General features: G+C 42.1%; 1 protein-coding gene across 4 annotated transcripts in view; it reads left to right on the top strand.

The window, feature by feature from the left end:
- TMCC3 (transmembrane and coiled-coil domain family 3) overlaps positions 1 to 25,231 on the top strand; it is a 167,598-nt gene that overhangs the window by 84,670 nt on the left and 57,697 nt on the right. For 2 of the 4 annotated variants that reach the window (XM_081592169.1, XM_081592168.1), the window contains exon 1: positions 17,943 to 18,209. The exons of the other annotated variants lie outside the window; for them this stretch is intronic. Coding sequence is in view for 1 of the 2 variants with exons in the window: in XM_081592168.1 (XP_081448294.1) it covers positions 18,132 to 18,209 (78 nt within the window). In the remaining variant the exon portion in view is untranslated. Of the gene's footprint in view, positions 1 to 17,942; positions 18,210 to 25,231 lie in introns of those variants that run through there. 4 annotated transcript variants of the gene reach the window in all.

Genomic DNA, 25,231 nt, shown 5'->3' with positions numbered 1-25,231 from the left:
GTCACTTCCACCGTATAATCATAAGGGATTTGATTTAGGTCATACCTGAATGGTCTAGTGGTTTTCCCTACTTTCTTCAATTTAAGTCTGAATTTGGCAATAAGGAGTTCATAATCTGAGCCACAGTCTGCTCCCGGTCTTGTTTTTGCTGACTGTATAGAGCTTCTCCATCTTTGGCTGCAAAGAATATAATCAATCTGATTTTGCTGTTGACCACCTGGTGATGTCCATGTGTAGAGTCTTCTCTTGAGTTGTTGGAAGAGGGTGTTTGCTATGACCAGTGTGTTCTCTTGGCAAAACTCTATTAGCCTTTGCCCTGCTTCATTCTGTACTCCAAGGCCAAATTTGCCTGTTACGCCAGGTGTTTCTTGACTTCCTACTTTTGCATTCCAGTCCCCTATAATGTAAAGGACATCTTTTTTGGGTGTTAAGTTCTAAAAGGTCTTGTAGGTCTTGATAGAACCGTTCAAGTTCAGCTTCTTCAGCGTTACTGGTCAGGGTATAGACTTGGATTACCGTGATATTGAATGGTTTGCCTTGGAAATGAACAGAGATCATTCTGTCGTTCTTGAGATTGCATCCAAGTACTGCCTTTCAGACTCTTTTGTTGACCATGATGGCTACTCCATTTCTAAGGGATGTCTGCCCACAGTAGTAGATATAATGGTCATCTGAGTTAAATTCACCCATTCCAGTCCATCTTAGTTTGCTGATTCCTAGAATGTTGACGTTCACTCTTGCCATCTCCTGTTTGACCACTTCCAATTTACCTTGATTCATGGACCTAACATTCCAGGTTCCTAGGCAATATTGCTCTTTACAGCATCGGGCTTTGCTTCTATCACCAGTCACATCCACAGCTGGGTATTGTTTTTGCTGTGGCTCCGTCTCTTCATTCTTTTTTTTTTTTTCCTTTTTTTTTTTTTTAAATAAATGTATTTATTGTAGTTGGGGGCTAATTACTTTACAATATTGTAATAGTTTTTGCCATACATTGACATGAATCAGCCATGGGTTTACATGTGTTCCCCTTCCTGGACCCCCCACCTACCTCCCTCCCCATCCCATTCCTCTGGGTCATCCCATTGCCCTGGCCCTGAGCCTTTGTCTCATGCATCGAACATGGAATGGTGTTCTGTTTCACATATGATAATATACATGTTTCACTGCTATTCTCCCAGAACGTCCCACCCTCACCTTCTCCCTCAGAGTCCATAAAATTGTTCTATGCATCTGTGTCTCTTATTCTGTCTTGCATATAGGGTTATCGTTACCATCTTTCAAATTCCATATATATGCATTAGTATACTGTATTGGTGTTTTTCTTTTTGACTTACTTCACTCTGTATAATGGGCTCCAGTTTCATCCATCTCAGTAGAACCGGTTCAAATGTATTTTTTTTAATGGCTGAGTAATATTCCATTGTGTATATGTAATATTCCATTGTGTATATGTACCATAGCTTCCTTATCCATTTGTCTTCTGATGGACATCTAGGTTGCTTCCATTCTTTCTGGAGTTATTTCTCCACTGATCTCCAGGAGCATATTGGGCACCTACCGACCTGGGGAGTTCATCTTTCAGTGTCCTATCTTTTTGCCTTTTCATACTGTTCATGGGGTTCTCAAGGCAAGAATACTGAAGTGGTTTGCCATTCCCTTCTCCAGTGGAGCACATTCTGTCAGACCTCTCCACCATGACCCATCCATCTTGGGTGGCCCCACACGGCATGGCTTAGTTTCATTGATATAGACAAGGCTGTGGTCCATGTGAAAGAATCAGATGGAACTAATCAAGCTTGGAAAAAACTTCATCTCAGTAGAGCTGTGTCTAGAGAATAGTTTTACGATTATGAGTGTCAGGAGGCCACAGTGATATTTATGGATTTTCTTCCTCTTCAGGAGCAGAAATTCTAAATCAAGCTTTATAAACTATTTGATCTTTTATCATATGTTTGTTTGTTTTTCCTCTTATTATCTCCAAGAGTCCCTTTTCACAGTTGAAAGGGTTATTATTGTTTATAACTCCAAATGACCAAAGCCTGTTGCATTTTTGGTAACTTCTGGTAATTCCTGTGTGTGTGTGTGCAAGTGTTAAGTGCATGTTCATGCTTGTAAGCAGGGGTGGCTACCAGCTGGGTACCCTGCATGATGCTTTGTTAGCTATTTTAAATCTTGTGCCTAGGGTAGCAGTTTCTTTTTATTTTGTGAAAGACATTCCTTCAATGGAATGTCAGACATACTGACTGGGAGTGCATCAGCCACAGCTGATTTGGCAAGAAGCAATGAGAAATAATAGAACTGTAGAATACCTTTCAACAATGTCAGCTAGGATGGTGAGTACTTCTAAATACTGGTAGGAAATTTAGCCTTCCCTTCCACAGTGGTCTGAGAATTGAGTTCTCATTTTGCATTTTGAAATGAAAAACTGGAAAGCTAAAAGTGCTTGGAAATAATAAAAAAAAAAAAAGAAGATTTACAAGGAGCCTTCAGATAAAGTCCTAATGATGTAATTTTGAATTTCAAAAGCCCTGCTCATTTTCTTTCTTCAAGGAAAGAACAAGAAACAAGAAGCTTAGAAAATAGAAATCATCTTCATGGGGCTGTTAGTAATGCTGCTGTTCATTAAGCTTTTCAAGAGATGCAGGAAAAGATCAAGCGGGAGGGGGGGAGCAAGTTCATATGAGCTGAGTGTTAAGTGAGGCTCCAGGCATCAGTGGAGTTTCCAGATGCCTTGAGGTTCTTCCTTGTTCCTTTTGTTAGTGATGCCAGTATAGATCTTTGGTTAAGAGACAGTTACTGGGTGCGGTGTTAATGGGTGCACTTATCCCCATTCTACAGGTGAGGAAACTGGGGACTAGAAAGGTTAAATAAATTGTCCATGGATATATACCTAAGGGGGCTTTGATGTCAAATAGGCCTGGAATTTGGACTCCACTTTTGCCATTTATCGGCTGAATACCTTTGGTCAGATAACTTGTTTAGAGACCCAATTGCCACCCAGCAAAATGAAAAAATAATAGCATGTACTATCACAGAGATGGGGGCAGGGAAGGGGTTTGGCATAATTCAGAGTTGATGTATTTAAAATTCCAGTGAAGATGGAGTAGGCTGCTCCTACTCCATATAATCCAAAAGACGATAATAGCTATCATCTTTTGCTGACTCTGTACAGAGTACTGGACAGATGCCATAGGAAGACACAAAAGCAGTAGAGGAAGATTTTTTTCCTTACTCTTCAGTAGCAAAATGTTTCAGGGCTTCTTCTAATCATTTTGCTCTGAACATTTGGGGTAGGTCAGGGAGAATTAGCATTTATGATACTTTATACTGAGCGTTTTGTTTGACTCTGGGTCAGTCAGTTTGGCTACCTACAACCAAAAAGCCATACTTTGTAAAAATTAGTTAAGATAATGAGAAATAGGCTCTAGTTAGCATTTTCATGTGTTTGACTTTCAGCAACAGATGAGAGACATTAATTGGAAAATATAATTCTCAAATACAACTTCTACAATTTACCCATTTGTTGTTGATGACATTTGGGTTATTTCCTGCTGGGGACTCTTACCACGTTGAACATCCTTTCTGTTCTGGTTAACTAGTCTCCTCTAGGAAAGGGGTCCCCAACTTCCAGGCTGATACCTCCTGTCAGATCAACAATGGCACTGGATTAGAAATAAAGTGTACAACAAATGGAATGTATTTGAATCATTCCAAAACCATCCCCCTAACCTCTGGTCCGTGGAAAAGTTGTCTCCCATGAAATCACAAAATCAGTCCCTGGTGCCAAAAAGTTTGAGGACCGCTGCTCTAGGATACATACTGATGAGTGAGAGGTTGACTCATAGGATAGGCATGGCCTCAACTTTATGAGATAATGCCAGATGGTGCTTCAGAGGGATTGTACCTGTTTATGTTCCCACCTCCAATGTGTAAGAGTTCCTGCTGCTCCACGTCATTGCCAGCAGTAAACTAGAATACTTTAAAAATTTTTGTCAATCTGACAAATTAGGGTTATCCTGATTTTTGTATAATATTTTTACATAAGCATTTCCCCATATGATTACACATTCTTCCTAAGTATAATTTACAATAGGTATACTCTCTTTTTGTAGAACTATCACAATTTATATCATTAACCTTTTATCTTTATAAACAATAAACAACTGTTTCACACACAATCCTTTAGATTGCTGCGAACTTTGCAGAATGATAAAACACTGTGATGGGCAGTCTTCGTCTATAAAACTTTTCCTGTGTTGTATTATTTTTTTAAGATAGAGTCCTAGAAGTGGAATTATTTGGTCAAAGTGTACGAGCAAAAAAAAAAAAAAAAAAACCTCAAATCTGTGTTATATATGGGAGCAGGTACCTTGAAGACGAAGGGAATCAAAGGTTAGTGTGAAGAGAAGGTTACCTTTCTTGGTCCAGAGCTTGGCCACAGTCTCCTAATTCCTTAGTTCTGTTACAAAATTTGTGAAGATAAGATATGACATTGGAGTGCACCCTCTTCCTTAATAGGATACTTTCCAGGATAAGGCCAGTTGTCGAAGTCTTACTGATCAGGAGAGAAAAATGCATCACGTGAAGACAGATTTTAGGTTTTATTTTGCTTTCTGTAGACATTTATTGAGCTGTCACTTGGAAATGTTTTTCATATATTATCTTTTAATCCTTAGCAATAATGAGGTAGATTCTTTTATTATTCTCAGCTTACAAATAAGAGAACCAAGGCTTTATAGCTAAGTAGGTAGTAACATCAAGATTAGAATCCAGGCAGTGTGTCTATCTCCAGTGTGTGCGGTACTGCCTCCCTGCAACAGTAGAAGAACGTTTCTACTTAAATGTTTATCTGACTGATAGAAACAACAGATGTGAAGGGATACGTGAGTGTAAACTGGAGTGGACAAGGAAGGCTTCAGCAAGCAGCATCCTCCCTTTTGGTTGGACTGGGACTTGTTTAGACATCACATCAGATTTATCTGGCAGTTTCATCTCCCACCATCCTTATCTTGCAAAGTGAATTGATAAAGTGCAAAGTGAATTCACAGACACTATGTTCCTGAAGTGAAGCTAGCTCAGCCTTCAGGCTCAGTATGTGTTTGGTGAGAAAGAATTCTCCTTGGCTGGTTATGCATAGCGTGAAGTCAGCTAGAGATCAGAACACTGCTGCCTCTGTGGTGCAGGGAAGTAGGAATCTTGAGCGTCACGACTCTAGTTAAAGACTTAACCAAAAGGAACACTTTGTGCTGAGTACAAAGTAAGACATTTTCACCTGGGTTTGTTTTCTGTCATTGTTGTGGCTTCTGGGAAACTGCAGGAGCAGACAGCCAAGAGTCATAAACGGTGATCAGACAATGCAACCTTTTCCTAGTAAATGGGAGGTCAAGAGGTTAGAAATAACATAGCACTCATGTTATCATCTGTGTGTTACAGAATGTAATTCAGAGGCTCAAACCAATATGGGAACTCCTCAGCAGAACAGTGAAATTCTCTATTCAATGTAGAGAATATGAATTTTTGCATTTTACTGAAAATGTTGTTGTTCGGTCACTAAGTCGTGTTCAACTCTTTGCAACCCCAAGGACTGCAGCACGCCAGGCTTCCCTGTCCTTCACTGTCTCTTGGAGTTTGCTTGAACTCATGCCCATTGAGTCGATGATGCCATCCAACTGGGAACTCACTATGTAATGAGTTTTTTGAACCAGAACCAAATCTATAAAATGTGATGTACTCTTCCAACCAAATCAGGACTTAATTGTCAGTCATTTATTCAAACAAAAACATAGAATGACTGCTTCTCTGTTAAAATGCTGAGCACTGGCTGGCTCAGGATAAAGGACTAGCCCCTGGCCTCAAAGTCTTCAAGTTGACTAGAGCTTCGGACACAGTGTCACTGCAGCCAGGGGCTGATGTTAGTAATCTCATTCATGGACACCACCTATGGTCCGGCCCTTACCTGCCGATCTCTACAGCTGGTCCCTTCCTGTGGTGTGATAAGGGGGCAGAACCTGGAGGAACTCTGCTCTGTGGACCACTCCTCCAGAGAGTGGTCTCTCTCTCTCTACCACCTGCTCCCACTTGCTGTGTTGTTCCCCCTTCCCCAAACCCCAAAATTTTCCTGTGAAAATTATCCCAGTTGCATCTACATTTAAGATACATTTTATTTTGTTTATTTTTAAAATTATGGGTTTTTGGTTGTGTTGGGTCCTTACTGCCGCTCATGGACTTTCTCCAGTTGCAGCGAGTGGAGGCCACTCTTTGTTGCAGTGCATCATGATGGCTTCTCTTGGTGCGTGGGCACAGGTGCTAGGCATGCACGGGCTTAGTAGCTGTGGCACATGGTCTTAGTTGCTCTGGGGCATGTGAAATCTTCCTGGACCAGGAATCGAACCCTGCATTGGCAGGCAGGTTCTTATCCACTGTACCACTAGGGAAGTCCTAAAATACATTTTACATTAACGTTTTATTTTGAGATAATTATACAGTCACATGTAGTTATAGGAATAATACAGAGAGATCCCGGGTACCTTTTACCTGGTTTCCTCAGAAGTAACATCTTTTGTAGAATTAGTACTACAAATAACATGGTAGCATTGAAACAATTCACAACCTTAATCAGATTTTTTTCAGTTTTGCTTGTGTAATTGATCGTTGAACCACACAGATTTGAGCTGCATGGGTCGACTAATACACGGATTTCTTTTCAGTGAACACGTTCCATACTATACCTGCAGTTGGTTAAATCTGAGAATGTGGAACTATAGATATTGAGGGTTGACTGTGGGAGCATCCGTGGGTTTTGGTATCTGCAGTGGGTCCTGGAACCAATGCCCCATGGATACTGAGGGACAATTCTGTGTGTGTGTGTGTTTAGTTCTCTGCAGTCTTATCACATGAATGAGTACTATCTGCCACTACAGTCAGGATACAGAAGACTTCCATCATCACAGGATCCCTGGTGTTGCCCTTTTATCACTCTATTTACCTCCTCCTGCATCCCCCTTCCTCCCCACCCAGGTCCTAATCTTTGGCAATCACCAATCTTGTTTCCATTTCTACGATTTTGTGATTTCAAGAACGCTACATGAATGAAATCATCATGTGGTATATAATCTTTGGAAGATTAGCTTTTCTCATTCAGCATAATTTCCTCAGCACTCACCCAAGTTGTTGTATATCATTTGTGTGTAACATTTTCTTGCTAAGTAGTATTTCATAGTATGGATGTCCCATAGTTTGTTGAACCACTTATCTGCTGAAGGCCATCCGGGCTGTTTCTAGTTTTGGGCTTTTATGAATAAAGCTACTATGAACATTTTTGTGTAGGTTTTAATGTGAACATGTGTTTTCTTCTCCCTGGGATAAATGACTTAAGAGTGTAATTGCTGAGTCATATGGTATTTGCATGTTTAGTTTTATAGAAAAATGCCAAATTATTTTCCAGAGAGATTGTACCATTTTACATTCCTGCCAGAAATGTATGAATTATTTAGTTTCTTCATGTCCTTGCCAGAATTTAGTGCTATCACTATTTTTTATTATTACCAATCTGATAGGTTCTCATAGGTATGTCGTGATGTCTCAATTGAGGTTTTAATTTGCATTTCCCTAATGGCTAATAACACTGAACATCTCTTCATGTGTGACCTACTATCTGTATATCTTACTTGATGAAATATCTATTCATGTCTTTTGCCCATTTTTCAGTTCAGTTCAGTTGAGTTCAGTTTAGTCACTCAGTCATGTCTGACTCTTTGTTACCCCATGAACTGCAGCATGCCAGGCTTCTCTGTCCATCACCAACTCCCAGAGCTTGCTCAAACTCATGTTCATCGAGTTGGTGATGCCATCCAACCATCTCATCCTCTGTTGTCCCCTTCTCCTCCTGCCCTCAGTCTTTCCCAGCATCAGGGTCTTTTCAGTGAGTCAGTTCTTTGCATCAGGTGGCCAAAGTATTGGAGCCTCAGCTTCAGCATCAGTCCTTCCAATAAATACTCAGGACTCATTTCCTTTAGGAATGACTGGTTTGATCTCCTTGCAGTCCAAGGAACTCTCAAGAGTCTTCTCCAATGACACACTTCAAAAGCATCAATTCTTTGGTGCTCATCTTTCTTTATGGTCCAACTCTCACATCCATACATGACTACTGGAAAACCATAGCTTTGATTAGACGGACCTTTGCTGGCAAAGTAATGTCTCTGCTTTTTAATATTCTGTGTAGGTTGGTCATAGCTTTTCTTCCAAGGAAAGAGCGTCTTTTAATTTCATGGCTGCAGTTACCATCTGCAGTGATTTTGGAGCCCAAGAAAATAAAGTTTCTCACTGTTTCCATTGTTTCTCTATCTATTTACCATGAAGTGATGGGACCAGATACCATGATCTTAGTTTTTTGAATGTTGAGTTTTAAACGAGAGTTTTCACTCTCCTCTTTCACTTTCATCAAGAGGCTCTTTATAGTTTCTCTTCACTTTCTGCCATAAGGGTAGTGTCATCTACATATCTGAGGTTGCTGATATTTCTCCCTGCAATCTTAATTCCAGCTTGTGTTTCATCCAGCCCAGCATTTCGCATGATGTACTCGGCATAGAAGTTAAATAAGCCGGGTGACAATATTCAGCCTTGACGTACTCCTTTCCCAATTTAGAACCAGTCCGTTGTTCCATGTCCGGTTCTCACTGTTGCTTCTTGACCTGCATACAGATTTCTCAGGAGGCAGGTAAGGTGGTCTGGTATTCCCATCTCTTGAAAAATTTTCCACAGTTTGTTGTGATCCACAGAATCAAAGGCTTTAGTGTAGTCAATGAAGCAGAAATAGGTGCTTTCCTGGAATTCTCTTGCTTTTTCTATGATCCAACGGATGTTGGCAATTTGACTTCTGGTTCCTCTGTCTTTTATAAATCCAGTTGGATTGTTTATTTTTTTTTACTGCTGAGTTTTGAGAGTTCTTTATATATTCTGGATACTAATCCAACTAATTTGTTACATTTGTGGTTTTGCAAATATTTCTCCCCATCTGTATTCTGTCCTTTCATCCTCTTAACAAGGTTTTTACAGAGCAAAAGCTTTTCATTTTGAGGAGATAAAATACATTTTTGTACTTCTTAATGTAGCTTCATATCTTCAGGGAAGATAAATGTTAGGGATCAGTTTCTTGAACACTTGAGATCTCCGTGTAGAATCCTCTTTAAGATTCATTGCTCTTAGCAATGTAGACACAGACGTAGAAAACTGACTTATGGACAAGGGTGAGGGAGAAGAGGGAGAGGGCAAGATGAATGGGAAGAGCAGCATGGATACATACACACTAACATATGTAAATAGATAGCCAGTGGGAATTTGCTGTATGACTCAGGGAACTCAAACTGGGGCTCTGTAATACTGTAGAGGGGTGAGAATGGGCAGGAGGTGGGAGGGAGATTCAAGAGGGAGAGGACATATGTCCATCTATGGCTAATTCATGTTGATGTATGACAGAAATCAAACTAACATTGTAAAGCAATCATCAGTCAATTAAAAAATTAAAAAAAGATTCATTGCTCTTGAGAAATCAGTAGCATGAAATTGTTAAATTTAAAAAGAAAAAGGAAACTTAGAAGGCAAGTTCACAAGCCTGCAAAGTTTGAATCTTTTTACTTTCCTGTTTTTATCAAAATCTTGCCAAGTGGAAGTTATGGGTTTCTGTGCCAGATGATTGCTAATGCTAAATAAATAGCAGCGATTGTTTTCTTACTGTTATATAGAACATGCTATCTTGAAAATTAAATATAAACGTTAAGAGTGGTCATTTCCAGTTGGCTGTAAATCAGGTGGTTAAAATTAGAGACTTATATTTGTATCAGCCCTGGAAGCTTCTGGTCTGGGGTATAAACAAGTTATATGTATATATTTTTTATATATATCAGCATGCATTCACCTTAAGCTATTTGAATAAATTTTAAAAATGTGATTTATTCTTCTCTTTCCACTCTCTGTCCTTAAGTCCTTAGGAGAAAAGCTTGCTGTAGTTTTTGTCTTACATATTTTCCCTGGAGAAGGAAACTTCCCTCTACTATTAAATAAAAATATTATGTGAAAGGAAATACATTTTCCTTTACTTTATAAGAGGCTTACATTTTCATCTTTAAAGTCACATTTTCCTTTATGTTTATTTCCTTCTCCCTGCTTTAGTGACATGAAGCCTAACATACCTAAGGAATTGAGTTTCACCAGGAGATGACTTTTTCCCTTTGCCCCACCACTGTACTAAGGATATAACTATCTTTGCATTCATAGTAACCTTTTTTTTTTTGGCAGTCTGTCTCCCTGTCTAAATGGGATAGCTTTTCAGGATTGGACCATGTCTTCCTGTTTTTTTTAATTAAAAAATAAAATTTTATTTATTTATTTTTGGCTATGCTGGGTCTTTCTTGCTGCACATAGGCTTTCTCTAGTCGCAGCAAGTGGGGGCTACTTTCTAGTTATGGTGTGCAGGCTTCTCATTGCAGTGGCTTCTCTTATCATGGAGCACAGGTTCTATGTGCACGGCCTTAGTAGTTGTGGTGCACGACCTTATTTGCCACCTGGCATATGTGTTCTTAGTTCCTGGACCAAGGATTGAACTTGTGTCCCCTGAATTGACAGACAGATGCTTAACCACTGGACCACCAGGGACGTCCCTCTTATTCATTTTTATATCCTCAGCACCAGGAACAGAGCCCATCACATCAAAGATGCTCAATAAGCAATCACAGAGTTCACAAATTTCAGTAACTACTTAGTATATGAAAATTAGTAACACTCATTGTTCAGCACATTTTCATCCTTATAATATTGTTCGTTCCAACCCCTGGAGGGCAAAAGCTACCTCTTACTCATTTTTAAAACCCCAGTGCTGGGAAAATAACTAGGCATTTGATAAATGTTGAATCTATCCATTCACTCAGCAAGTATGCATTGAATATGTGATACTGTGTTAGGAACCAGGACTGCACACACTTGCCTAGAAGGCATCATCTTTTCCTTCAGGTAACCTATAATCTAGTTGGGGGCAGGCACATACAAAACACCACACAAAATATTTAAATAACATGATAAGATAACTTTTGTGTTCAAACAAGAGGTGTAGACTATGATTAGTTCAGGAGTCTAGGAGGTCATCTGGCATGGACTGGCCAAGGAAGGCTCGACTAGTGGCCTGATAAAAACCGTGTCCCCACTAGAATTCTCTGCTCACTCTTCCTCTATTTGTGTTGTCCTTAGTTCCTGCTTTCTCTTAAAATGCCACCCTTCTCACCATCTTCTGTCTACCCAGACCCAGCATTAAATGTTGTATTAGGGTTTTAAAAACTAGTTTAAGTAAAAAGAGAAATGCCTTGCCTCATATAACCAGAAAGGAAGGGAGGATCTAGCCACATTTGATGTGGTGGATCGTCTGCCATGATGGCATCCAACAATTCTCCCATCCCTGCATGCATATACTACTCCAGTCAAGAGTGGATGCTACTTCTCCTCCCCTTGAGCCTGGTCTGGACTTTTGACTCATTCTAACCAATAGAATGTGACAGAAGTGCCACTCTGCCAACTCCAGCCTAGCCCTTAAGAGGTTTGGCATCATTTATTTTTGACCTCTTGAAAACCACTTACCATGTAAATAAGTCCAGCTATCCCAATAGAGAGAGGGGAGCCCTGGAAGAAGGGAGACTATGAAATATAAAAATATTTTGTTTAAATATATAAACATATACAAATTGAGATAGAGGCCTGGCAAGCCCCAGATATTCCAGCCACCCCCATTCCTCTTGCTGCTGACAGGTGAGTGAAGCCATCTTGGATACTCCAGCTCCACCCAGTATCACAAGGAGCAGAGAAAAGCCAAACTCCGCAGACTTTCTCAAAATGCAGACTCATAAGCAAATGAATGGTAGTTGTTGTAAGCCAATATATCTTAGGGTGAACTGTTATGTGGCAATAGACAGTGGAAAAAACTGGATTCACTGCTCCAACAATTCAATGATGAAAGACTCATCTCCTTTCATGGCTGTTTCCCTCTGGGAGGAAGTTGTCTTTGTCTGTCTACCACATATAGCAGGAATGCCCACCACGGCAGCAGGCTTATACTACCAGCTGAACCTGGTGCCAACTTGATGGGCTCAGTTCTTTCCCAGCAGTTACAGCGGAAGTGTCAGGGGAGACTCTGATTGGCTCTGACTGGGTCATGAGCCTCTTTCAGCGCACGATGAAGCAACTCTGATTGGCCAAATCTGGATCACATGCCTCTTCCTGGTGCCAGAGGTCCAGCGTGGTCAGTCTCACCTAAATTACTTGAATTGAGGGTTGGGGTGGGATGGATCCCAAAAGAAAAATCCAGGTGCTATTAATATTTTGAGAATAAGAGGCTGGATGCTGGGGCAGGCAGAAACAACAAATATGTACTATGAGAATCAAGTACAATCCTATCTCTTTTATGAAGACTTTTCTCACTATTTTACACTATTACGGCTCGAATGATCCGGTTTGCTTCTTTCCTGCTGAGAACATGCTGCGTTATTGTGCCTTACACTTTGGAAGTAAATTCTTAGTTTACACCCTAGATTTTGTACCTTTATCTTCCGTATTGTTCTGATCGCATTTGCTACTTTAAAGGTGTGATTTTTTTTTAAAAATTTAATTACCTTTTGCAGAGAGAGGCTTTTGGAGGCTGTTATCAGAGGCACAGATAATTCTTACATTGAAGAAAAAATGTGTGTTCCCTCTCTCTCTCTGTCTCTCTCTCTTCCTCCCTGAGTCTGAAAAACCTTAGGCATTGACTGCAAAAGAAGGCACATGGTCTATTTTCCCCACGGGTCCTAATTCCAAATAAGAGAGCCAATGGTGATCCACATGGCTTGTTTTCTTTTTCTGGGGAGCTTGCTCTTGTGCTATTTAATTTGGGCTTTTAAAAACATTATTTTGTATGAGTGCCCAGTAGAGCAGCTTTTGGGCAACTGGCTTATGAAATAAATCAAAGTGATCTAAAAAAGAACATCCTCTGTTAATTGAAATTGAAGTGAGCCTAAGATAGTTTTAATTCATTCTTTTTGTGGAGGATCAGCGTTTCTTTCCAGAATGGAGTTCTTCTAAGCAACACCAAGATGGTAATAGAAATGAAAAATAGTTGCCTGCTGTCACACCACCCAAAGCCCAACCTTGGCTTGTCAGAGACCTTACTTAGGTCTGGCCTCTCTAAAGTTACACACAGATACAGTTACACACACATGTACATGCATACACCTGATCAATATAATTTCCACATAAGCAACACCAAGATGGTAATAGAAATGAAAAATAGTTGCCTGCTGTCACACCACCCAAAGCCCAACCTTGGCTTGTCAGAGACCTTACTTAGGTCTGGCCTCTCTAAAGTTACACACAGATACAGTTACACACACATGTACATGCATACACCTGATCAATATAATTTCCACAGTCCTAGGTACCTGAAAAAATGAGGCATCAGGCAAATGAGGGAGAAAACCTAGAGACAGACTCTTACAGATTTCAGAATGGATCTTTATAAGATTACATTGACATAAAGACAATAATAACAGACTGTCTTGCCTTTATATCAAGTTTATACTTGTAAAGTGTTATTCAGTTCAGTTCAGTCACTCAGTCCTGTCTGGCTCTTTGCGACCTCATGAACCGCAGCACGCCAGGCCTCCCTGTCCATCACCAACTCCTGGAGTTCACCCAAATTCATGTCCATTGAGTCAGTGATGCCATCCAACCATCTCATCCTCTGTTGTCCCCTTCTCCTCCTGCCCTCAATCTTTCCCAGCAACAGGGTCTTTTCAAATGAGTCAGCTCTTTGCATCAGGTGGCCAAAGTATTGGAGTTTCAGCTTCAACATCCTTCCAATGAACACTCAGGACTGATCTCCTTTAGGATGGACTGGTTGGATCTCCTTGCAGTCCAAGGGACTCTCAAGAGTCTTCTCCAACACCACAGTTCAAAAGCATCAATTCTTCGGCGCTCGTTACATTTGTGTATATGCGTAGATACTCCACTGGTGACTTAAATCCAGGATTAAGGATGCCATCATCACATCTGTCTTTTGAGTCTTTGTTATCTTTAGAATTTTAAATTATTATGAAATATTGTGTATATGTGTAGGCATGAAAACATATCTAGTATACCAATAGCCATTCAGTAAATATGGCATTATTTATAATCTTGTTTCCCTTTCCTCTTGAATCCTTCTTTATCTCCACACTAGAGGTAAATACTTTCCTGAAATTTGTGTATATCATGCTCTTAACTTTTCTTAATAGCTTAGCTATATATCTTTGTTCTCCTAAAAATGCCATGTATTCTTCCTATTTCAACTTTACTTGAATAGAATCTCACAACAGGCAGTTCTGTGTTGTTTGCTTTTTTTGTTTCTCAGTATCGTTGATGAAACTCATCTATATTGATTATTTTTAGCTCATATTGTTTGTGGCTTATCTTGTCACTTTATTATTTTTTTCATGAGCAGAAAATTTAAAACAGTGTAGTTGAATCTTTGTGGTTTATGTTTTTTTGTGAACTACTTTTTATGACTTGAGATCAGAATGATATTCTTCCACTTTCTTTCGGCAGTTTTAAAAATTGTATTTTCTCCTTTAGGTCTTTAATCTATCTGATACTAATTTTTGTGTATGCCTTGAGGTAGGGATCTGTTTCTTTTTTTTTCCTTCCAAGTGAAAAGGCAGAACATTTGCTTAGAAAATTTCAGATATTCCCATCTTTCTCAGAATTAAACTCAAAGTTCTTAAAACGGTCTAAATTACCCTATATGACCTGGTCCTTTGAAATGTTTCTGATTTCATCTACTGTTGTTCCAGGCACTGGCTCCTTGCTCTTCCTGAACACTCCCAGATGTTCCTGCTTTGGGGACTTTATATTAATACTTGCTGTTCCTTCCATCAACAGTCTTCAGACATCTACGTGGCTAGCTCCCTTTCCTTCTAGATCTCTTCCTAGATCCCTTCTAAGGTAAGATCTCTTCTCTTACCTTATCATGGAGGCCTTCTGTGGCCACACTAGCTAAGATAACGTACACTCACATTTGAGATCTCTCTTCTCTGCTTTCGAATAACTCACCTGAAAAACTCTCTGGGCCTGGTGTATTTGTTTCGTATATGGGGAGTATTTTAAAATGCTGATTTAATTTTTGAACGATTTTAAGACTCTATGGGGTTTCCCATTTCTTCTTAAGTTAGTTTTGATAAATTTGTCCTCTTCATTAAAAAAAATATATATCAGTTCATTTCAGTCGCTCAGTCGTGTCCGACTCGTTGCCACCCTATGAACTGCAGCACGCCAGGCCTCTCTGTCCATCACCAACTCCCGGAGTCTAGCCAAACCCATGTCCATCGAGTCAGTGATGCCATCCATGCATCTCATCCTCTGTCGTCCCCTTCTCCTCCCACCCCCAATCCTACCCAGCATTAGGGTCTTTTCCAATGAGTCAACCCTTCGCATGAGGTGGCCAAAGTATTGGAGTTTCAGCTTCAACATCAGTCCTTCCAATGAACACCCAGGATTGATCTCTTTTAGGATGGATTGATTGGATCTCCTTGTAGTCCAAGGGACTCTGAAGAGTCTTCTCCAACACCACAGTTCAAAAGCATCAATTCTGCGGTGCTCAGCTTTCTTCACAATCCAACTCTCACAACCATACATGACCACTGGAAAAACCATAGCCTTGACTAGACATACTTTTGTTGGCAAAGTAATGTCTCTGCTTTTAAATATGCTATCTAGGTTGGCCATAACCTTCCTTCCAAGGAGTTAAGCGTCTTTTAATTTCATGGCTGCAGTCACCATCAGCAGTGATTCTGGAGCCCCAAAAAATAAAGTCTGACACTGTTTCCACTGTTTCCCCATCTATTTCCCATGAAGTGATGGGACCAGACGCCATGATCTTAGTTTTCTGAACGTTGAGCTTGAAGCCAACTTCTTCACTCTCCTCTTTCACTTTCATCAAGAAGCTCTTTAGTTCTTCTTCACTTTCTGCCATAAGGGTGGTGTCATCTGCATATCTGAGGTTATTGACATTTCTCCTGGCAATCTTGATTCCAGCTTGTGTTTCTTCCAGCCCAGCGTTTCTCATGATGTACTCTGCATATAAGTTAAATAAGCAGGGTGACAATATACAGCCTTGACGTACTCCTTTTCCTATTTGGAACCAGTCTGTTGTTCCATGTCCAGTTCTAACTGTTGCTTCCTGACCTGCATACGGGTTTCTCAAGAGACAGGTCAGATGGTCTGGTATTCCCATCTCTTTCAGAATTTTCCACAGTTTATTGTGATCCACACAGTCAAAGGCTTTGGCATAGTCAATAAAGCAGAAATAGATGTTTTTCTGAAACTCTCTTGCTTTTTCGATGATCCAGCGGATATTGGCAATTTGATCTCTGGTTCCTCTGCCTTTTCTAAAACCAGCTTGGAAAAAAAAAAAAAATATATATATATATATATATATTTAGAAATCCTTGTCGTTTTTAGAACTTTTTATTTTATATTGGGGTAAGGCCAATTAACAATGTTATGATAGTTTCAGGTAAACAGTGAAGGGACTCAGCCATACATGTGTATGTATCCATTCTCCCCCAAACCCCCCTCCAATAAAAGATATGTTTTATTTCACTTTTTAAATAGTCAATATATGCACACAACTCAAGCATTCAAGTTCAAAAAGCATATACGGTGAGAAATAAACCTTCATCCATTCCTTCTAGCTACCTAGTTCCCGTCTCCTGCCATCAGTTTCTTGTCTGTTTCTCTAGTTTCATATTAATTCTCTCCCAAATATGCTATGCATATTTAACCATATATATATATGTAGTTTTTATGTAAATGGCGGAATACTATATATATGTTATTCTGCACATTCCTTTTTCACTAACCAGATATGTTAGAGATATTTCTGTAGCTATACATTGAGAGCTGCCATTCTATTACAGGTACCTAACACTCCACTGGCTGCCTGTATTGTGATTTATTTAATCTCCTTCTGAAGGACATTGAAGTTGTTCTCAATTTTTGCAGTAGCCTTCTAGCCAGTGTCCCTTACTCATCTTTAATCAGTGCATCTCACAGCTATTAGGGGTTGCTCACAGTTGGACGTGACTTAGCATGCACTTTTGTTTTTATGCTCAGGATTTTTCTTCTGCCTGCACTTCCCTTCCCCCTCAGCCCTTTGAAGGAGAGGATCACAATCCTCCTCCTTCTGGGCTGGTGAGATCTAACTCTAACTCTTCTCTGGAGCAGCTGCACTTTCAGTATTTCAACTCATTCTCCCACTGGTACACCGTCTATAACCAGATGAGGTGTTTTCACTGTCTCCTCTAGACTCCATATTTCTTGTGGGGAGGAACTCTTTACTCGAAATAGGGAATACTAAAATGAAAAGATGTATCTTGATTTTTAACTAGTTTCCTACATAAAGGTGAGCCAGACTTGCACACAAAGAAAATACATAACACTACAGATGGTTGTTTAAGGGGAACTGTAGTCTTGGCTCAGTGGAATCAGAAGAAGAAAAACGTGAGCTCTTAAAAAGAAAGAAACCTCAGAAACAAAAAAAATAACTCTGATCCCTACCCCAGGGCCTAGCACGATGCCCCATAAGTGCATGTTGAGTAAGAGTAACGTGAAAGGAAGCATTAAAGGCATGCCTCAACATCTTGACCAAAATCAATCTTTTATAAGGTAAGTCACGCCACTCGTGAGTGAAAAGAGGGCAGTGTGGAAGGAGGTGGAATCAAGTTTAAGCAAGCGAGGGAGGCAGAGCCGAGGCACCTGGAGAGGGTCTCGGGAGGGCGGGGCGCGCAGGGGGCGGGGCGCGCAGGGGGCGGGGCGCGCAGGGGGCGGGGCGGAGACGGGAGTGGGGCGGAGACTCTCGCGTCCCTGCCCCGCCTCCCCCCGTCCTCCCCACTCCGCGGCGGCGGCGGCGGCGGCGGCGGCGGCGGCGCAGGGCGGCCGCGCCGGTGTTGGCAGCAGCTGCGGGACCCCGCACCGCCTCCTGGCCGAGGCTCTCCCGGGCGAGCCCGAGCCGGAGCACGCCGGCAGCTCGCGGCGCGGCGGCACTGGACCCCGGGAAAGTTCCCGGCGCCAGCGCCGAGATGCCGGGCAGCGACACGGCGCTTACCGTGGACCGGACCTACTCCGACCCGGGCCGGCAGCACCACTGCAAGAGAAAGGTGAGGGTCGCTGTCGGTGTGGCGGTGGGGGGGCCCTCCGAGGGGTGAGGCTGGGTGGGCTTGGGCTCCCGCGGGAACGACTTCGCCCTGCGCGTTTCGCTGGCTCCCTCTCTCCCTTCCCCGCGGCTTGGAGCCCGGACTTCCCTGCACCTTTCGGGCTGACAGGGATGGGAAGTGGGGCGTGGGAGCTCGGCCCTCGGTTCCGAGACCTCAGGTTCCCCTCTGGGGTGGGAGCAGCGCCAAGCCCAGGCCCGCCACCGCTCGTCGGTCCCGGCGCCCCAGGGTCTCCTCGACGACCGGCGCTCCGCCGCCCTCTCCGCCAGGGAGCGCTCGCCACGCGGGGCCAGACGCGAGGGGATCCCGCCGCCCGCGTCGTCGTGTCCCCGGAGTTCGGCCCCCCGGCTTTGTAAGCTCAGGTGCGGCCGCCGCGCCTCCCTAGCCGTCGGGGCTTTCGGGCTCGGGGCTGTGCGCGGCCGGAGCGCGGGCTGGCGGCCGACCCCGCTTCCCGTTTCCCGCGGCCGCTCCTCCGGGCTCTGCCCCAGTGAAAAGTCAGTCTTGCGCGCGCTGCCTGTACAGAGTTTCTAGTCGTGAGGAGCAGGCGCCTTCTCCATTGTTTGCTATGTAATTTGCTGTTGCTGATTTTGGCTGTGGGCGAAAATAGCTTTTCAGAGTGAGCAGCGGAGACGAGCCATATAGTGCTCGAACGCGGAGGGAGGCCTCAGCCTGCGCGCCGGTCCCTCCGGAGAGAGGAAGCCTCACCTGCCTCGGGGATCGCTTTGGTCTCTTAGGGATGTTTGATCGTCCAGGTTGAACACTTGGCTCTCCCCTTGACTGAACTGCCATTTAGAACTGCACCTCCTCCGCCTGGCATTTGTTCGGGCGAGGTTGCCTGAAGGTGTTCTTTGCGCTAACTGCTCTCTTGCTCGATCTTAGTCGTTGAGTGCCGGCTTAAAAGTTCAGGAGGTAGGATCGTGCTCGCATCTGTTAATCAGTTTAACAAAATGATTTAATTTTTTTCGGATTAAGTACATTTAGTGGAGTAATACTTATCTCTAGCATCCAGTCCGCACTCCCCTCCCCACAAAAGAATTCTCCTTTTCTGCACTTTCTTAAAAGTTCCATAGCAGTTCGTAATGAAAGTAACTAGAAACTCCATTTGAAAGAAAATATTGATGATAAACAATCTCTGGTTACCTAACGTTAGAAGTTTGTTGAGGGATGGCTGCTGACTAATACACTGTTAACTGCAAACGAAGATGAAAATCTTCTTCTGATGCCTTGGTAATCAGGGGGGTGTGTGGTCCATAGTGTTGTAGTTGAAGGAAGACATTTCAGGTTTGAAAGAAGTGTGAAAGCTGGGTTTCTCTTGTCACAACTGTGATAATCTTCGTGTAAACAACAGGATTAGTAATCTTTGAGGGAGGGATGGCTCATTGTGAACCCATTTAAGCAATTTGGCAAAAGCACACGGAACTTTCCAAAACTCAGCTCTTTTTAGCTTAACTACTGAGATGGAAAGTGGCAAAGCAGATGTGTAAGTCAGCGACAGACTTTATCTCTGCTGTATCTGCTGCTGTTCATTTCCACACCCATCTTTCCTGTTAAAGTAGGGGGACTGTTCGTGAAGGGGGTTTCTTATTTTGTTTAAAATTCTGTTGACCATGTTAAACTACTACATTGTTAGCATGGAGACACCTGGTTTTTATATAGACCATATATTAAAACTGAGTTAGACTTATATATAGTGATTATTCTAAACTAGCTTATATAGGGCAAATGAAATCTGGTAAGGACTGGAGGGGAAATCAAATTGAGGAAAGCTAGAACTTCAGTGAACAGTGATCACGAGTTCTACAGCAAAGACCTTTACTCATATGGGGCTGATATAATTTTGATCTGTCCTGAAGACTGCCATAAGACTGCTATAATGAAGGCCAGGCAGAAGCAATTTTTCCTGTGCAGAAAGCATCCCATTAAATGATTTTAACTCCTGTTTTGTGGTACTCATTTGAATGTAGCTATAAAACGTATTTTCTTTACACTCAGAAAGTATGTGATGCTGAGGGAAACCTCAAGGAACACTGATGCTTAATTTCTTGATGTCACCTTTGCCTTGACAATAAATCGTCTAGTATGCATGCATGCATGCATGCTAAGTCGCTTCAGTCGTGTCCAACTCTCTGCAACCCCATAGACAGCAGCCCACCAGGCTCCTCTGTCCTTGGGATTCTCCAGGCAAGAATACTGGGGTGGGTTGCCATTTCCTTCTCCAAGTCATCTAGTATAGGATTCACTTATTTATTTTTCAATGGGAATATAGTTGCTTTACAGTGTTGTGTTAGTTTCTGCTATACAGCAAAGTGAATTGACTATATGTTTGCCTATGTCCCTTCTCTTTTGGATTTCCTCCCCATTTAGGTCACCAGAGAGCATTGAGTAGAGTTCCCTGTGCCATACAGTAAGGTTCTAATACAGGATTTAAAAAGAACCTTTTTGTGGACTTATTTGGTAAATTAGCTCCCCTAAAAACATTATAATGAGAAATGGAGGTGTGTGTGAGGAGTTGATTAACCTTTCAGAGATAAGAAGTTTCCCCCTGGGTAGGGGCTAAGACTCAGTGAGATCAAGTTCTTGTTTACCAAATGGTCACTTTCTGTGTTCAAAATTGATACCCTGTTGAGAGAGCAGGGAAAATAGACATCTTGCTTGCTGAGCTTGTTTAAGCCTTTGAGACTGGAATAATAATGAGGCAGTGTACTATTTTAACAGTGCACAAGTCTATTTTTACAGCCAGGTGGATTAACCTACATTCCCCCCACCCCACCCTTGGTGAAAATGTAATGTAACTGATGAATTCTGTAATTGTCTCTAAGCTGACAAGTCAGGGTCTCATTCACATTTTTAAACTTCATCTGGGTAAAACTCAGAAATGGTACATCTTAAAACTCACTGCACATTACATCCCTTTATTTTAAAAGAAAGAGTGTACATAATTAGAATCTTACTTTTTTTTTTTCATGCCCTAGATAGTTAAAGCCTATTATCTATTTAAGAATATAGGCAGTCTGCTTTCTATACAGTAACTGGTTTTTATTAATTATGTCTGAATCAAATTTTTGTCAGTTCTAATTTTAAGTGTCCTAAAATGCCGTCTTCAGCCACTGGGGTCCAGTGCCGAACAGCTGTGGCTCTGGAAGCAGAAGACGGATCGTAGCTGGCTCTTCACACTTCCCAACTGGGTGACTGCTGGGGCAGGCTCTAACCTTTCCAAGCCTCCAGTTGCCCATGTACAAAAGGTGATAATAATCCCCACTTTGGGGAGTGACTGTGAGTCTTCAGAAAGAGAATTTGTAAAAACAGTGGTTGTGTATACTCAGTAGTAGCTGTTTTTCTCCATGTGTGAGATAAATAACTTTTTTTTCCTTATGCTGTTGGTCCATTGATCAGAACTGCTAGCTGTCTAGAGTACCTGCCTTCCTCCCATCTCGTCTGTCAGCCATGCCACCGGATCTCTGACGTTTCTCTGGAATCCTTTTCTTCTTCCTGTGTTCCCCAGACATCCCACCTTAGTTTAGCCACTTACGACCTCAGGAGGATAGCTGGTGCTTTAGCTTCAGCAATGTATGGGTGATGAAACAGATAGTCTGGCCTCTCTGGAAATTTAGTATCTAGTGAATGTATCTTTTTTATCCCTGTAGCCCCAGGAAATACCCTTCTCTTTTATAGGAGGAAGTGATGATAGTAAGTACAAGTGTCTAGTGTCTGAAGTAAAACCTGTGTCGGGCATGGTTGCCACCTGTAGTACATCTTTAAACCTTCTGAGGTTTGGAAATAGATCCAGAACTGCACAATGAGTAATGGCCAGAGGCAGTCAGGGAGAGGAAGATGTCAGAGCCCTTCTCACTGTGGAAATGGTTGGGCACTGATGTAATAAGTTGATGATTGCATGCTTACTTCCTGAACAGGAACCAGAGAGAGTGGAAACAGACTTCTTTTGTAGGTGACACTGACCTGGTGAAGGGGTAACCTGAGTGAGTGATCTGTGAGTACAGTTTTTAATCAGTGATTTGTTTTATCCTAAAGAGTTAATTAAAGGGCTGGTGAGTAGATGGATGTGTGAGTCGTAATTATTTTCAGCGTAGCATGAATGAATTGATGTGGTGTGTGTTTTTTGAGCGATGCTTTGCTGTGGGCTCACTGGTTCTCCCTTTAGAGGAGAACGAATTGCCAGCCTCCAACAACACGCCCGCTTGTCACATCCGCTGTGGAACACCAAGACAGCTGCTACCAAGTTGGATCACAGAATGTGTTTGCTTCAGACCCACTGCCTAAATTTCTAGGTCTGCCGTTAAGGTCAGAAATGAGACTCATGCTTCTGGGTGGAAATTATCCAGGTCTTGACTTAGGAGAGGCTGCTAAGTCAAGTCCAGCTTGACTTTGTTTCAGCCCTGCTGTTTTTTTGTTTAATTGTGTTTTCGTGTTTTCTGTGGAGCGTGGTGGGGGGCGAGTGGTGAGAGAGAAGAGAACCATGAATCACTGTACTGTGAATCAGAGTGAAGACTTCACATTCCTCAGAAAAGGAACATGGGGATATATGATCTATGCATAATCCAGCTGCTTCCACTGACTTGGGGGAGGGCGATGCAGCTTGAAGGAGAATGTAGTGTCTGTGTCGATTATTCCTCTATAAGAAGGCAAAAAGAGTGTAAATAAAGAGAAGAATGCAGCAACAGTGATAATAGCCAATAGGTACCAGTTCCTTACTATATACCAGGCGCCAATACTGAACACTTCAAATGCACTCCTTAATCCTCATGATATCCTATTTATAGTTCCATTTTACAGATGGGGGAGTTAAGGCCCAGGTGGGTTAAGTGATTTGTGCAAGGCCTGTGGCTGTTGGGAAATAGTGGAGCTAGGGTTTAATGAATCCAAATCTAATTCCAGACCTTGCATTTTAGCCACTTTCCAATCTTCTGCCTCTGAGCTGAGTGCAGGAGAGCAGTTCTGTCTTAATAAACCTGCTCAGTGCTTGGGGATGAATGTGCTCAACCTCTGCTGAGGGCCTGCCAAACTGCACACTCAAGATTGTTAGGAAACTGCACATTGCTGGTGCTCTGCAGGTTTGTTCCCAGTAAGCATTTGGTGGATGAACAATTTAGAGTGATCATTTATAAACTTCTTATAATGCCTATGTAAGAATTTTGACAGTAGTTGGGGACATCTTCAAGGCTGTTGAATAAGCTTACAACGTAAACACATTGTTAAAGAATCATGTTCTTCCTGGTGTGTTTTCTCTGGAGGATGAGCAGTGGAAGGACAAAACAAGGGTGGTTTCTCCTTGTGATAGTTGAGTCACATTCTGGCGTCATAGGATCTCTCTGTAGGACTCAAGCTTCACTGGGCGGGCATATCCTTCTAACCCTTAAGGCAGAGGTTGGGAAGTTGGACTTAAAGATTTCACCATGTTAGAACTGGAAGAGAGTTCAGACATTAACTCCACATCATTCTCTTTATACTTTGCAAAAATAAATCCAACCAGACTGTAACCAGAAGAGAATTTCTTAAAAGAAAGCTACTTAAAACACTTTTTAAAGTAAAGTGAAGTTGCTCAGTTGTGTCCGACTCTTTGCCACCCCATGGACTGTAGCCTACCAGGCTCCTCTGTCCATCCATGGGATTTTCCAGGCAAGAGTACTGGAGTGGGTTGCCATTTCCTTCTCCAGGGGGATCTTCCCGACCCAGGGATCGAACCCAGGATTCCCACATTGTAGGCAGACGATTTTACTGTCTGAGCCACCAGGGAAGTCCTTAAAACACTTTAATACCATACTAATTGCTAAATTATGTGATAAACACCTCAAAATTGAACTTGATGAAAATTTTAGTTATTTTCAGTAGAGAATTAATTGATGAACAGATTTAAAATTTTGTGATTTTTGGGTGAAAAAAGTGAATTTGAATAACTTAGTGTTAGGCCATTATGCTTCTGAATTTATTTCCAGATTTCTGGTGGAGTTGGAGTAAATAGGAGAGGTAACAATTCATATATTAAACTACTTAGCTGTATTGGATCTGCTGCAACTGTTTTAAAATTATCTTTTCTGGGGCTTCCCGTGTGGTTCAGTGGTTAAGACTCTGCCTTCCGTTACAGGGGCACAGGTTCAGTCTCTGGTCAGTAAACTAAGGTCCTACATGCTGTGGGGTGTGACTAAAATTTTTTTAAAAAATCTTTTTGAGGTCCTTTTTATGGTCTTTTTTTTTTTTTTCCCTTTCCAAAATCAAGTTTTGTGATGTGAGTTCATCTTTGTCTTGACCTCCTACCTGTTGGGAAAGGGTATTGAGAAAAAACATGTCCCAGATGCAAAAGTCACAGAATACATCATGTACGGATTTAACTTAGAATTTCAACCCCGGTCTTGTGTCTCCCCTGAAGCTCTCCGTTCCTGTGAGTCTCTTTTGAGAGCTTCTTCTAGCACCCTTTGTCTTTGGTGTGTATAATTTCCATACAACACAGCCCCTAAGCACAAACCAGCAACATCATCAGCTTCTTAGCCTAAGAAACAGTCATGCGCTGGCACCCTGGGGGATGCCAGGGGTGGGGTCTGTCACCTTCTGGGAGCTGGCACGTCTATCCTGAGGGGCCTGCCTCCCTGTATGAAAGTGTGTGTGCTTCCTGCCTCATATGCTGACCTGAGAGCTCAGCCTAGGTGTGGCTTTATTACATAGTATGTTTCTACCCTTTCCGGGTGGCTCAGATGGTAAAGAGTGTGCCTGCAATGCAGGAGACCCAGTTTCAGTACCTGGTTGGGAAGATCCCTTGAAAATGAAAATGGCAACCCACTCCAGTATTCTTGCCTGGAAAATCCCATGGACAGAGGAGCCCTGTGGGCTACAGTTCATGAGTCACAGAGTCGGACACACCTGAGCAACTTTCACTTTCATATTTCTGCTTTCATGTTTCTATGCAGATGTTCCGCAGGCACCTCAAAGTCTGTGGGTCAAACTTAATTTGTTCTCTC

Source organism: Giraffa tippelskirchi, chromosome 4, assembly GCF_054371585.1.
Source record: "Giraffa tippelskirchi isolate mGirTip1 chromosome 4, T2T-mGirTip1v1.2.pri, whole genome shotgun sequence".
In the NCBI taxonomy this organism is placed as follows: domain Eukaryota; kingdom Metazoa; phylum Chordata; class Mammalia; order Artiodactyla; family Giraffidae; genus Giraffa; species Giraffa tippelskirchi.
Note: the sequence above shows the minus strand (reverse complement) of the source record. Positions and strands in the feature narration are given on the sequence as shown.